Here is a 14,923-nt window from a genome sequence, read left to right on the forward strand (position 1 = left end):
ATTTTTCCACTTCTTCCACAAAACCCGTTCCTTGTGCTAACCAGCTGCTGTGCTCTTGCTCAAAGCCATTGCTTCCCAACAAGTGCAGAAATGCTTATAGTGTTGGGATCCTTGGAAAGAGAGGGAAACTGCTGGGCTGCTAATTAGTGGTACACCCCATTAATTGGCATGTTGCCACATTAGGCTGCAGAACAACTGGGTTTAATCTGTGTGGTTTTACTGAGGAGGAATATTCTGATTTCCCTCCAACTGACCTCTCCACTGCTCAGTGTGTGATTAGTGCAGAACAAACTGGGTCAGCCGAGGCTGCTCAGAGGATTTTGAAACCAGCATTTGTTGTTCCAGCAATTTGCAGAAACCATGAAATGATGCTCAAACCATATGAGCAAACCAAGACTTTTAGATGGAGCTGGTTTGTTTTAGATGGAGTTAGAAAAATACATGAGCTTTTTGTCATCCACTGAATTGAAAAGGGGCTTGTACATCTCTTCCCCTTTGTACCACTCTATCCAACAAGACGTTAATTATACCTTTACACCTTGTCTTGTAATCTGTACTAGGGCATTTGGCATGGCTGATCTATTTAGGCTTTTTAAGAATTTCCCTTGTAATACTTAAACTCCAGTTGTGCACCCATGCTATAATCTCTCCTTTGGGAGAATACTTAGGTGCTGTTGAGGTATTCTGCTTTGTAGAACAGAATTTTAATATTGTTTACCATACCATGCTCTTAATCTCACTGCTGGCAGATGAAATGAGTTTCTTTAGCCCTCCCCCTGAGGACCTGATGGAGTTTCATTGCCAACAGACCCATGGCATTAGGTGGAGTTATCTCAGCTTTGCAAAAATCCGCTCATCTGTCTTCCTGGAAGGAGTAATTATTGGTGAGAGAATAAAATGTTGATTTTATTTTTGAAATTGCATTTATGAAAAGGAATGGGCAGCCAGATCCATGGGCTAGTTGGGGAGGGTTTGTGAGTCTGGCCCTTGAGGAACGTTTGCAGCTGGGGAGAGCCCTGATGGCTTGGATCAACCATTCAGGTGGAGTTTGGCAGACCAGGGAGGAAGAGTCAGGACGTTCTCTGCGTGATGAAGCAGAGGCTGCTCCGTGCCTGGCTGCCATCTCCCAGCTGGCCTTATTCCCCGTGTCTGCTTTGTATTGTTATGCTGGTGAGCTGTTGTGGGCAGCATCCGCCCTTTGCTGGGCTCTCATCATCTGCCCCAGTGGGAGCCTTCTGGGTGCTGCTGCAGTAATGTAGTTTTTTAAGGAGTGTAAACCAAAGGGCTGAAATGGCAATAATATAATATTTGTTTATTGGCTGTTACTAGCACCATATTGGGTCAAAATAAATAATCATCTGGGAGTTGTCAGGTGAGCTTGTTTAATTTCATGGGTCATGGTCTATATTAATGCAGGAGCATGTTCCTCAAGCTATGGGTATGTGTTAACCCTTCCTTTCCCTCCAGCTGGTGGATATAGTTCCAAACAGTTATAAGAGCATCCTTTCTCTCCCCCACGTGCGTTTTTTTCCAAGAGAGCCTTGGGTTTTGTGTCTCATTACAGTAAAAGCCCTGTAGTAGCTGCCCAGCTGCTGTCGTGTCCCTCTCTGGGATGGTGATTTAGAGCTGAGCCAGCATGGAAACTGCGTTTCCATGCCTAAGGCAAGCCTGTTGGCAGCCACTGTGGAGAAGTAATGTGCCACTTCTGCTTGGAAGAGTTGTCAGTTTTCTAGTTTAGTTGGGGAAAACAACCAACATTGGCTTAGGTTTTAGCTGGACTTCTGGAAATGTGCTGTAGTCTTTTGAAGGAAGCTGTTCATGTTACTGGAGGAGATGAGCAGTGAGGACAGAGGGGTCCAGCTAATGAGCTTCATTCTGAAGGAAACTGCATGCTTAATGTTCCAGAGGTCTGGGTAAGGATTGCTGAAAATGAGATGGTGAGGAAGGAGGGAAGCTGTAAAAGGGCTTTCAGCAAGGCTCGTGGATGTGGATTGCCCAAGGCTGGAGCAAACAGTGGCACCTTGGTGTGCAGCTTCGTGGTCCTGTCAAGGTCCTGTCATCCCCAGCCCACTCCTCTGGATGTGCTTGGGGTGCATCAGGTCAGCTTTGAGTGTTCCCAGAGCAGCTGCATTGGTGCTGGTGCAAGGAATGGGTAGGAGGGCATGGGAGGAGATCCACAATCTGGAATTGGGCTGGTTTGTGTTGCTGGGAGAGAATGTGACAGAGCTGGGAACGACAAAATTCCCTGTGCACAGGGAGTGTGTTAAGACTGAAGAAACAGGGTAAAAACACTCCAGCATTGCTGTGAAACAGTCCTTTTCTATTGTGTGTGGATTAGCTGCCTAGCTGGAAAGAAGCCATCGCCTTTCTGCAGGAGTTCAGAGCCGGGTCAATGGAACAGGAATATATTCTTAGAGTGGTACAAAGAGCTGGGGAAAAAGCTGTAAAGTGTTTGAAGTGTCGAGGCAGACAAAGACGTGGTTCTGCTGCTGTGGCGGCCTGAGTACCAGAGGGGCAGGGGAGAGTCCTGAGCTGTGCCGGCATCGGGGCTCTCAGGAACAGGAATTTCACACAGCTCTCAGGCCCAGGGAATGTAGGGCGCTCAGAGGACATGAATATTCAGAGAGCTGTGGCATGTCATGCTAGAGAAAATGAAAAAGCCAAGTTTTCTCAGAAGTAGGTATCTGGGAAACCTGTGACAGTAGGGGATAAAAGCAAATTTCTGTTCTGTGGAGTGGGTTATCTCAAATATCATTCCAGAATACAGCTTTCCAGTTAGCCACTCGTAGTTAATGCTGGCAGCTGGATCTGCACTGCTTAATCCATTCTCTGGTAGAAGTTCCTGTTCCTTAGTGCAAGCAGTGCTGCAGGAATGCAGACTTTGCTCCTTCTTCCTCTACCCGGCATTGCTTTTTTCCCCCAGTGTGCCTCTTATGCTGGTTCTGTTGATAACCAGATATTGTGGATTTAGTGTTCTGCTCAGAAAGAGGCTTGCAGCACAGGCTGAGGTGCTCCCAGCTGTGCCGTGGGGCAGTGACAGATGTCTGGGGTGTGCACAGCGAGCATCCAGCAGCGGCTGCTGCCAGCACCAGTGTTCCAGGCACAAATGTGCCCCTTGCAGTGCGGAGCTCGGCACAGCCTGTGCAGCAGTGCCCTTGAGAGGCAAATCAAGCCCAGCTCCCGGGGAGCAGTGGGAGCACTGCTGTCATCTGTGCTGAGGTTCAAGCAGGCCTTGAGGTGGCGGTTTCGGTTTCCCTTCTGCTTTCCTTTCCCACAAGGGCGTGCTTGAAAGGGCAGGCAGGGATGGTGGTGGCTCTTCTGCCTTCAGTGGGGGAGCATTCCGTGGCAGGAGACTGGAGCAGATGAGGGCCAGGCTCTGCACCTGGGGAGTAAGAGAAAACAGCCTCAGGTTGTGTCAGGGAGTTTTAGGTTGGATATCAGGGGAAGCTTCTTCACCAAAAGGGTTGTCAAGGCATGGCACAGGCTGCTCCGAGCAGTGTTGGAGTCACCATTCCTGGAAGCGTCAAAAACATGGGGGTGTGGCACTTGAGGACACGGGTTCATGGTTGGACTTAATCATCTTAGAGGGCTTTTCCAGTTTGAATGGTTCTGTCGTTCATTCATTCCAGTTCTTGCAAGTGGTGTCCTTGATGCAATACGTGGATGCACCAAACCATGCATCCAAAAGTGTGTGAAAGCTGTATTTTAACAGTGTTAATGGATTAGACTGGAGGGATTGAGGGTGTTTCCTGAGCAACTTGTGGCTGTCTGCCTCTGAAATCAAAACCTTCTGATGTTCTTGTTTGCTGCCTGTACAGATACATGTTCCTTTTTCTAAGCTGTGTAAAGCTGTGATCCCCAATTGTGTTTTGAGGGTTTAATGGCTCTGTTGAGGTGTTTCCCCCTTCCATTCCGAGAACGATTGCTATGATGGAATTTGAGCTACATCAGAGAGAAGTAGCCTGGAGCATGGTTGCCTGATCCAAAGAAGCATTTTCCCCCACACAGCTGAGCAAAGCAAAGCTGAAAAGCCCCACTGGCAGAGCTTCCGTGGATGGTGTGCTGTGGTTGTCCCCGCTGACACTGCAGCCCTGGGATGCTCTTGAACAAGCTGAGCACGTGCTGCACACTCAGCACGTTGTCACATGAAGATGACGAGCTGATGTGACGTTAAACTAAAGCCACCAAACTGTGCTTTGTGCTGGGGCCAAAGGGGATGAGTTGGCCTGGGCTTCATGAGGAGAAGGTTAGGCAGAAGTGGGCTGTGGATAAAGGCTGGCTTCAACTCCTCAGCACTGGAACAACCTGATCTTGTAGTTCTTCCCTAGCCCCATGCTGTTCCTGCTGACATGTCCAGTTGCGGTGGTCTAAGTTTGAACTGCAAGATTTTGAGGACAGAACCTCCCTTTTTCTAAAATAATGAGCCTGTTTTTACTGTGCTGCAGAATCTGTCAAAATCATGACACGTTGTGATTTCCCCAAACTTAGTTCCCCTGGCATCTCATTTCAGAACTTGGTCCAGAAAAAGAGTGTCTTTTCTACTAAAATCCCGGTTCCTTTTTTTTGTGTTCCCCCACCCCAGTATGTTCAGAAGTGCCTTCACGCTGTGTGACATCTGAAATACTTCCTGTGCACGTGCTGTGCTGCCTTTGCTAGATAAGCAGTAGGCTGTTCTCTTTTACAGCAGGCACATCCCTTCCTGAAGAGGCAGGTGTGGAATGTTTTCCCTGGGAACAAATATTGCTGCCTTGTAATTATGTCACCTTAATTTTGTTTCTCTTTTCTTTCCATCACAGCATGTGTGTGATTAGAAGCTTCTTATGCCTTCAATGAGGGGTGACAATGTCACACTCTTCCTAGTTTGGGGCAGGATTTCTGCTCTAGGTTCCCTCCGCACTGGTTTTGTGTAGGCTGAGCAGAGCTGACAGAGAAATAAAACTAAATCTGAGCTTTGTTCTCACTTGGAATTTTAATTTGTGTGTTGACTTTGTTTCCTGTTTTTGTAGGAATTTCTCTGGACACTAGTGTACAAGAGGAATGGAGGAGAACGCCGGTGAGTACAGTCTTAGGTATCTCACCACAGATTATGGACCTGACCTGTCCTCCTTGGCTGTGTATCATAAAGAACCTGATTGATTACTTTAAACTTGGTGTCTTCATTTCAAGTGTGGAAGGTGTTTAGGAAATAATGTAGTTTGGCAGATGCATCAGCTGCATTTGTACTGTGGTGTGCACCAGATCTGACTGAAGCTCTGTACACATGGAAGATCTTTTTTGGAATCTCCCATCTGTGAAACTTGGAATACTGGTCTCTTGGCTATCCCGAGTTCTTGAAAAAAGGTAACATCCCCTTTCTTAATAAGGAAGAGGCCAGAAGCAATGAGCTGGTTTGAACAAGGCACATGGCAAGGCATAAAGGAGGATCAGCTTCTGGTTGTTCCTGTTGTTCTGTATTTATTCCTTTAGGCTGCTCTGTGTTGCAGAAGATACAGGATTTTTTTTTAATTAAAATTTAAGTCGCTTGCTTTAGGCAGTGTGTAGTGCTTGCCCTGAAGCAATCAAATTCATTGCTGGTAGGTTTAACTGATGCAAGGATATGGTTGGGACTAAAACTCACAGGTTTTTGCTTAGAGATTGCCTTGAAGAGCTCTTCCATCTGTTTGCCTAAAATGGCTACAAGAAAGGAGTTAAATGCCCATTTTTTTCCCTGCTATTGACACGAGGTTTGCATGAAAGCTCTTGCCTGCACCATGGGAAACCAGTATCCACACAGCATGTTGGCCCCACATCTTCTGGACTGTGACACTGCAGGTGGTGATTCTAACTCATAAATAATATTTCTAGGTTATTCTGTGCAGTCAGTGATGCCATCCTGAAAGCTTTGGGAATGGTTCTACTTGTCAGCAGGGCAGTATGCTTGGTGAGGCAGATCAAGGCCGGTTTTTGGGGCCCAGTGGCCTGGTTAGATCATCTGCGAGCCAAGAGCTCCTGCATAAATGTGCTTGTAGTCCTGGTGGCAAGAACTGCTGTGCCCCCTCTTTGTCAGGCTGTAAGGTGCACGTTTGATCTGTGGTGATTGCTTTCCCTTCTGATTTGCTCGTGGCAAGCTAATTCCAAAAGATGACTTGTGGAGGGGGCGGCAGGTGAAGCGAGTGTGGCACTGGCAGCTGAGGCTGGAGCAGTGCCTGTGGAGGTGGCAGCTCCTGCTCAGCCCTGGGACACAGCACAGCAGGGCCATTTCTCAGTCTCTAGAGCTTCAATTGCTGGGATGGCTTTGAGCAACATCAAGGCCAGGTTGGATGAGGTTCTCAGCAACCTGGTCTAATGGAAGGTGTCCCTGCCGCAGCAGGGGCTGGAGCAAGATATTCAAGAGATATCCAAGGTCCCTCCCATCCCCAGCCATTCTGTGGTCAGTGAGCTCTCCTCAGTCACCAGGGCTGGGACTGTCACCAGCCACCTCTGTTCCCATCACAAAGCTTTGTGTCCCTTTTCACGGGCAGTTGAACCCCATTTTTTGGCTAGATCAGTGAGACACAGAGCTGGAGCCTTTTGAGGTTTCTGAGAGTGCGTGTTTTGATGAGTGCTGGGATGTGAAAAGCTGTATGTTCTGTTTGAATTTTGCCAACTTTACTGAAGTTACTTCCCCATTCCCTCTGAGCAACTTGAGCAGTGCCAGTTCAGGATGGAGGATCCGTCCTAGATCTTTGCATGCACAGACAATCCCCATGGCTGGTCACGAAGCTTTACCTCCTTAGTGCTGGAAGCCAAGAGCCCTGTATTAAACACAGAATAAAAAGATGGATCTTTTATTATAATCTCCTTGAAATTCCTTCTGCATTTATGGCTATTTGTTCTCCAAGTGCTAAGCTCGGGACTACTGGGTTGATCCCAGAGCTGAGGTAAGATGGAGCTGAGCTGAAGTCCAAGTCGGTGCCCTTTGTTCCCTTCAAGCCTGGTGCTTTGTGTGCATTGCTGTCCTTCCCTGGTTGGATATTAACTGCACTCACAGTGCTGCATGGCTGGTGCTTGTTTGAGCTGGTGTGCTTGGAATGGCCACTGGGAATGCACAGGGAAGCGTAAATCCTTTTGAGCTGTCAGCCTCCGCCAGCCATGGGTGGGTGGGGGAGCCTTCCTTGGCTCACTGCCCTGGCTAATTAAAAATGAAATTTGCTGTTGTCTTCAGATTTTAATTCATGCTCATCCCTGAGGACGAGTGGAAGCCAGGTCTCCGGGCAGCTGCAGTGAAGTTTCAGAGCTGTCCATACATGGTATTCTAGAACAGGTACGCAGCTTAAAATTTGCTCACGACCCTGCCTTGATGTGCACTAACTTGCAAGCAGGTAGAAAGGCAAATTCCTGCTGTTCCTTAGGCAAGTTACCAGAGTCTGGAACTGATCTCAGTGGAAAGCATTTGTCTTTTAAACAAGGTGCAGCACAGAGCATTTCCTTACCTACCTGAAAGCATTACTGGAAATAAGTCGAGTGCACTTGACAGGTTAGCAAAATACTTTGAGACATTGTCCTGACAGCCTTTTGTTCTTAAATTTGTTCTAGTTCTTAGTGTAATTAATGTACTGAGTGCTGTCAGGGTGCTTGGGGCACTCAGTGGCATGTTGGTGCTGTTTTTCTGCCTGCTGTATTTGCAAGTGGTTCAGCTCAGCCATCCATCTAGTTAGCGTGGCATTTCTGAAAATTAATACCCAATAATTCCTCCCTGAGCAAGTTGAGGAGGTTTCTGAACTCTTGTGCCTTTCCCTCCTGAGCTACAAGCCAAATGTTTTGCAGACATTATTTGCTGACCTGCCAGAGACCTCGTAATGCTGTGACACCCCATTTTGAGTGACTTTTGAAGGTGGTCTTGTATTTGTACCCATATCTCTGGCTGGGGGAAAGCAGAGGTTAATTCTGCTGGGTTTGTGCTTTCCTGGCTCAGCTGTGGATGTGCTGGGATGGAGATGCCTCGGCCTCCAGGCTGGTTGGAGCAAGGTAGTGGCAAAGGTTGATGTTGAGTGAGAAATGTCTTTGCTGCAATGCTTGATGACAGAATTGAACAATCTCATTCCTTGTGTGAAGAGATAAGACCTTGTAGGATATGCAGTCGATCCTCTGGGCAATTCAGGGTGATTTGCTGTGAAACAGTGAGTGTGGAGTTCCTGTGGCTCAGTAAGTAGGGCATGGAGCAGGGCAGTAGGTTTCCCGAGTTTCTAGTTTTCCTTTCAACTTGTTGGACCTTAAATTCACCTTGCCTGTAAATTCTGTCCAGGGATTTTAGTAGCTGATTTTACTGGGTTTGGGAGTAGAAGAGGAGCCTGCCTGGAACCAGGGACAAGCAGGTTTAGTATAAATGTGATTTTTGTTATTACTGTTTCTTCACACAGGAGCAATGTGTCCAGGTTGAGTGGTAAACCTGGTCTTTTAACAACAAAACACCGATTGTTCTCATTATCTTGCTGTCTTTGTGAGCTGTGGCTGCCAGTGTCAGCTGAGCTGTTGGCTGGACAAAGCTACTCCCAGGCCCTCAGGCTGGTCCCGAGGTGCAGTCCCAGTGTGAACGTTTGGATGCTGTCACTGCTGACATCACCGCTTTATCTGCCTGGCTCTCCTTTGTCTTGGAAAGGAGCCCTGGCTCTGGCTGCTGAAGGTGTCTTTTGTTTCCTGAAACAAACAAGAAACCAGAGATACCAGGTGGCTTTTTTACAGGTTGGGCCCATCCAGCTGTGTGGAAGGAGTGGATAACCATGACTTGCTTAGGGAGAACATGGCTCTTCAACCCAGCCTGAGTTTGTCTCGCTTTGTGAAGCAGAGATTTTGAGATTTCAAAAGGATTCGCTGTCTGGGTTGTGATAAATTTGTCCGATAAATGTGCCCCGCAGGCTCCGAGGGCCGCAGAGCTGCGCTGTGGCCGCCAGAGGGCGCCAGAGGGCCAAAGCAGGCAGGGCCGGGAGGGGCGCGAGAGGGGCTGGGGGACACTGGGGACACTGGGGACAGGGGGACACTGGGGACAGAACAGGGGGGCAATGGGAACACTGGGGACAGGACAGGGGGGCACTGGGGGCAATGGGGACAGGACAGGGGGCAAGGGGGACAGGACAGGGGGCACTGGGGACAATGGGGACAGGACAGGGGGGCAATGGGGACGGGGGCAAGGGGGACAGGACAGGGGGGCACTGGGGACAGGACAGGGGGCACTGGGGACACTGGGGACAGGACAGGGGGGCACTGGGGACAGGACAGGGGGCACTGGGGACAATGGGGACAGGACAGGGGGGCAATGGGGACGGGGGCAAGGGGGACAATGGGGACAGGGGGCAATGGGGACACTGGGGACAGGGGGCAAGGGGGACAGGACAGGGGGACACTGGGGACAGGGGGCAAGGGGGACAGCGGGGACAGCACAGGGGAACGGCTTCCCGCTGCCAGGGCCAGGCTTGGGTGCGGTGCTGGGGAGGAACCCATCCCTGTGAGGGAGGGGAGGCCCTGGCACAGGTTGTCCAGAGAAGCTGTGGCTGCCCCATCCCTGCAAGTGTTCAGGGCCAGGTTGAACAGGGCTTGGAGCACCCTGGGATAGTGGACTGTGGCAGGGAATGGAACGAGATGAGTTTGAAGGTCACTTTCAACTCAAACCATTCTAGAATTCTGAGAACTGAATTTCTGTAGGAGATTTCCCCCCTCCTTCTCCTTTTTTGGGGGGTAGAAGAGACAAACCATGGCAGTGCAGCCAAGCAGTGGCTGTGGACACTGGCTTTCATAGGCAGTGCAGTGGGGTCTGATTCGGCATCATGTTAGGCTCAGTGCCAGCGTAGCAACACTGGCCTAATTGGTATAGCACAGCCTCCCACTGCACTTGAAAGGTAGAATTTAATAGTGTTCTGCCCTCCATGAGAAAATCCCCTATAAAAACACGTCCTGGTTCCTGTGCTCTGTTCCCCCGCGCGGTTGGAAGCAGCTCTATGTGATGTTTGCTTTGTGTGCTTTCCCTTTCCTTCCCCAGCCCCACTGTTCTAAGGGAGTCGTTTCCAAGGTGAGCAGCAAGTCATGGCTTGGCAAGGAAAATGCTCCTGGAGGCTCTGTGGTGATCCTGGCTGGCTGATCACCCCCCTCTCCCCAGGAAGGCAGAGTTAGGCAGGGATCTGGGGCTGGACCTTGATCCTTGAGAGGACTGTAACCAGCCTTTGTCACGTTTTTTGTTGAAATTCAACCAAAATGATGAAAAAACCTGCCCTTCTCCCCTCCAGCTCTTTAGTCTTAACATTAACTCTTGGAAACTGAAGTGGTGATTAGGAAAATAAACAGGGTCCCTTCTTGCAGGGAAGACAGGGGTTTGTTCTGCCCAAGCATTGAAGGTTGCAGGGGTTAAGTTACATTTAGCTTTGGGAGAGGAAAGGAAAATCTCTCCAAGTAATTAACTTAAGATGCTGACGCTAATGAAGGGGCTTTCAAGGCTGGAATTCGTGGGAGGGTGATGGGAATCCCCTGCTGAATCAATGACATTAGGGCTGTAGGAGTGATTCCGCAATTATTACGCTGAAATTATGTTGAACATGGAGTTAATCCTGTTATCTCTCAGATACTGAGCAAACTGTGTGCTCTGGATAACTCTAATGGGATTATGTGTGTCAGTCTGGCACCCTTGCCCTGTTCAGAGCTTTTTCTTATGTTCCTTCTCAGGATAAAGTATTGATCAGGCTTCCTAGAGTTAATGTTGGGAGGTGGTGTCTGGGGCAGCGTGTTGCAGCAGTGCTGGGTTATTTTTTGAGTTTGACAATGAACAGCCTGTCGCCTCCTGAAACCATTCACTCCTCCACAGCAAGGATCCCTTAAGCCCATCCCTAAACAGATATTTAGGAAAAGAACTGAAGAACAAGGACAAGTTTAAAAGGAGACCTCCCTGTGTCACGCCTTCCTGGCATCAAGGATCTGCCATTGAGTGAGACGATGTCATTCTGTGATGGAGACTACTCTGGGCCATCATATTTGCAGAGAATAATTAGTTCTGGCTTGAAAATCACATTTTGCACCTGTGATAGCCTGTGGTGATTGTTCTAAACACAAGTGGGGTGGGGTGCTTAAAAGGGATTATCTGTAGCTTGGTTTTAAGCAGTGGGATAAATTGCAAGGTAAAACCAGGAACCAAAATGACCCTGGAAGGAGGACAGAAGAGCTGTAGTTGAGGCGCTGGCTGTGGCCATTCCAGCCAGGTCGTTTTTCTTGCTGGGCACGGACCTGCAGGCTGTGCTGGCCTGCCTTCTGTGCGGGGTTGGAGCGAGCTGGGATGGTGCTGGTGCTGCCACTGCCAGGGCAGGCTCCAGCAGCACAGAGCACACGGGCTGCAGGTGACCGCGGGCAGTGGAGAGGTGAAGCCCTGCGCCCCAGTGAGAACTAGAATTTGGGTTTCAAAGTCATGGAAAACGTTTTTCTCTGCTCATTTACCACTAAACCGGCCTCTTGGTTTCAGCATCACCAGAATATAGAAGTGATACTTATAACATCCACTAAATGAGCAGATGTTTTTGTGCCAAACCAGAAATCTCCATAAATACAGGAAAGTTCTGTTATTAAAGGATAAGTCAGCTTTTCGTTTCCAAGCTTTGATTCTCTCTCTTTTTTTGTTTTTTAAGGGCTGGTCTTGTTAAGAGCTGCAGATTTTTTGGTGAGGTTTTATTTTTATTCTTTTCTGTTCCCTTGAGGAAGGTGAGAATTGTTTTGGAAGATCCAAGGAGCTCATTTACTGCAGAAACAGCCCTCAGGGTTGCTAATGACAAAGTGTCTGGGCTGTCTCAAAGAAGGCACCCAGAGGACGTGGGGCCACCTGGGATTTTGGACCAGTTTAAGTGCCCAGAGGCCAGCCAGCCCTGCTGTTGATAAGGTGACAGATTTAGATGGCATTGCAGTAGCCTGTAATTCCAGGGACCTCAGGGGATAATTCTCACTGCGAAGGAGTCAGCACCTTCCACAAGCTTTTTGAGATGGGAATTCAGCACAAGAGAAAATCCCTGATTTCAAACCCGAAGTGCAGAGAGAAACAGTTTAATATCTGTTTATACACCATAATTTTTGTGTACCACACTGCTGCTGGTTCTCTACAGACACAGGATGAAGGGAATGAGGTGAAATGAGGAATCTGGGAATGTGTGAAGGGTTGTTCCTGCAAGAGAGGGGAGCAACTCAGGGAGAAATAGCTTCCTACAAGGTTAGGATTCTGTACCTTCAGAACTGTTGGTGTTATCTCATCTCTTGACGTTTCCTTTAATTCTATGCAAGGACCTTGACACTGTAAACAATTCCCATGGCATTGTCCTGTACTCCTGTGAGTCAGTGTGATGCATAAACAGCGTTGGGTTTGGGGGAGCTCAAGGTCTGCATAGTTTGGGACACAATCATCCTGTCTGATTTTTGTGCCTTCTTCCTGGATGGCTTTTGGTGGCTGTGGCTGCCACCACCTTGTTTTCCCAAGTTCCCTTGGTACTGGCAGAAAATAGGAGCATCTGGGATTGGGGTTTCAGGATCAGGCTGAGGGGGCAGGTGGAGTGCTCTCGTTTTGTTTTCAGCTTCTTTGGGCCTCCATAATTATCTCCCCAGTTCCAAAGGGGAGGAACGGGATGTTACACAGCACAACCCCAGCACTGTTTATTCACATTAGCAGCAGTGTTTTACTCGTGTTTGTGTCTTCAGCCTGGCTGCTGCTCAGAGATACCCTGGTGGTTGAGCAAGGGTCGATATCTGGAGTGGAAGTTCACTCCCTGTCTTGCTGATGGCTCTTGTCTGGGTGTGACCTGAGGTCTGGCTGTGCCACTGTTTAGGGTGGCCCATGGCAGATCTATGAAACATAATTTGGGCAGATGCACTTCCTAAGCGTTATCTTGTTCCTTAAATAGAGAATAAAGCTTGTATCAACATGAATCACAGAGTTGATAAACTGGAATGGTTCCTCTTGGAGTTGTCTTCTTGTATTGGGCAAATATTTATCCGCGTTGTTTCCAAAGGCATATTTGTGCAATAGGAGGTCAGACCTGTAATTACCTGTTAGGTTTACTCTGGCAGAAATGGCTTGTAAAAACACAGTACAATTGAAATTAAGCTTTTAAACCTTCTCTCTATGTGCGAACCTAAAGCTGCGGTTTAAAATTTCAAATGTTGTGGGAGTTTTCAGTTGCAAGGGTACAAAAAGTATTTTCCTTGCTGAATTTAAGTGCCCCAAGTGAAACTGATCCACCCTTTCTTTTAATTCCTGAGCTGTGGCAGGGAATTTGGGTTTCTGTTCCAACTGTATCTGCGGGCGATGATCAGAAGCTGAGGTTGTGTGCCAGACTTGCCTTGCATTTTAATCAGGAGCTCCTCGCCTAGTCAATAATTAAAGCAGAGCAGGTGCAGAAAATTGGGTGTTCCCCAAAAACTGAACCAAGGCGCTTTTGTAAGCTTCCCTGAGCAGAGCCAGGCGAGTGAGGGGTGGTAGGATGCCCTGGCACTGCCTGGCTTGTGCAGTAATTTGGAAAAAATGTAACTTCAGACTGGAGAGCTGGAGGTGTTGAAGGATAATTTGGATTATTGGTGCGGTGGGGCTGCTGCAAGCCCATTGGGTTGGCAGAGCAAAGGTGTTTGCTGCAGTTTCAGCTTTGGGTATGAAGAGCAAATCCATCTACTGAGATTTTTGTGGAACGTTTAAAAGAGGAAACAACTTTTACAGAGGAATCTTGCTGCTTTTCTTTCCAGTTACTGTGTGAGCAGAGAGACTTGCAGCTGAAGTTTGACATCTTGAAGGATTAGAGGTAGGAAGAGGAATTTGGGATCATGAGTCTATGGACCTTGACCAATACGCTGAAGACTGACTTAGAGTTAAATATACTCCTACCTCTTAGGGTTAATTGCAATTTAATCTGAATTTAGAAGTTTGATATTTACTGATATTTTTGCTGTTAGCTTTTGTTGTTAACTAGCAGTGTTGTGCAAAACAGAGTTTGTCCCATGGGTTTTATAAGTGGCATAGATGTACTTACTCTGCTGGAGGAGTTGTTTATGTTGGATAATGTCTGCACAGAGCTGTAAAGTCTTTAAGAGTTGGGTTTGTCCTGTAAGGCTGTTTGTGATGGATGTGACTGTGCAGCAGCCGCTCTCTTGGGAAGAGCACTGTGTGCTGTGCTGGGCCAACTCTAAAAACTCGTGCTGGGCAATGCTTTGGAAGGAGGGGAATATATTTTGATTTTCTTCATCCCCATGTTTTGAAATGGGGGGCCTCAGGTGATGTCAGTTTATACATTTTTCTCTGAGTATCTTGAGTTTTTGCTGCAGGAGAGGGTTAAACAAGAGTTAAGCTAAATGCCATTCCTGTTTCTTCTGTAAACAATGCAATAATTAATGTAATTTTCTTCTTCGTGTTTTTGCCTAATGCGTTCCTAATAATGTAGCTGGAAGTGGCAGATGGGTATCCTGCCTCTTAATGCTTCCCTGTTGGGAACATGCTGATGCTTTGCTGGAATGCATCCTATATGTGTGCTTCCTTTGGCTTCTGACCAGACTTTCTTTTAATGCTGCTTCAAGGTGCTCCAAAAAGTTGTTCATCAGCTTTGGAGTTTCCCTTGCCTTGAGATGGCAAAGCCATGAATCACCATAGTGATCAAATTAGGGTTAGTCAAGTTAGCCAAGATGTGACTGAATCTTTAATTTTGTCAAGATGACATTCCTCAGCATTCCCTCACTAGTAAACAAGAAAATACCTGGTCTGTGTTGTAATTGCAGGGAGTGGTGAGGAGACGGTGAGGCTTTTCCAGTACTGGGTAAAGCTTACTTCCAATGGAAGTTGTGTTTCCCCTGGAAAACGAGGCTGGGGGGTATTTTTGCCTTAAGCTCCTCTGGGCTCACAGCCCAGTTTAGTTACAACTTTTGAGCCCATTCCTTGTGCTCCAGCTGTGACCACAGGGCTCTCCAG

General features: G+C 47.9%; 1 protein-coding gene across 3 annotated transcripts in view; it reads left to right on the forward strand.

Annotated features, from left to right (window-relative positions):
- The window catches only part of PHACTR4 (phosphatase and actin regulator 4), a 49,561-nt gene that overhangs the window by 12,443 nt on the left and 22,195 nt on the right, over positions 1 to 14,923 (forward strand). Inside the window, exon 2 of one of the 3 annotated variants that reach the window (XM_058819906.1) lies at positions 5,007 to 5,053. In XM_058819906.1, the coding sequence (XP_058675889.1) occupies positions 5,038 to 5,053 (16 nt within the window). In that variant the 5' untranslated portion in view covers positions 5,007 to 5,037. Of the gene's footprint in view, positions 1 to 5,006; positions 5,054 to 5,182; positions 5,341 to 13,747; positions 13,767 to 14,923 lie in introns of those variants that run through there. The other 2 variants (XM_058819907.1, XM_058819908.1) reach the window with 2 other exon arrangements.

The sequence above is a fragment of the Ammospiza caudacuta genome, chromosome 25, assembly GCF_027887145.1.
Source record: "Ammospiza caudacuta isolate bAmmCau1 chromosome 25, bAmmCau1.pri, whole genome shotgun sequence".
NCBI lineage: Eukaryota > Metazoa > Chordata > Aves > Passeriformes > Passerellidae > Ammospiza > Ammospiza caudacuta.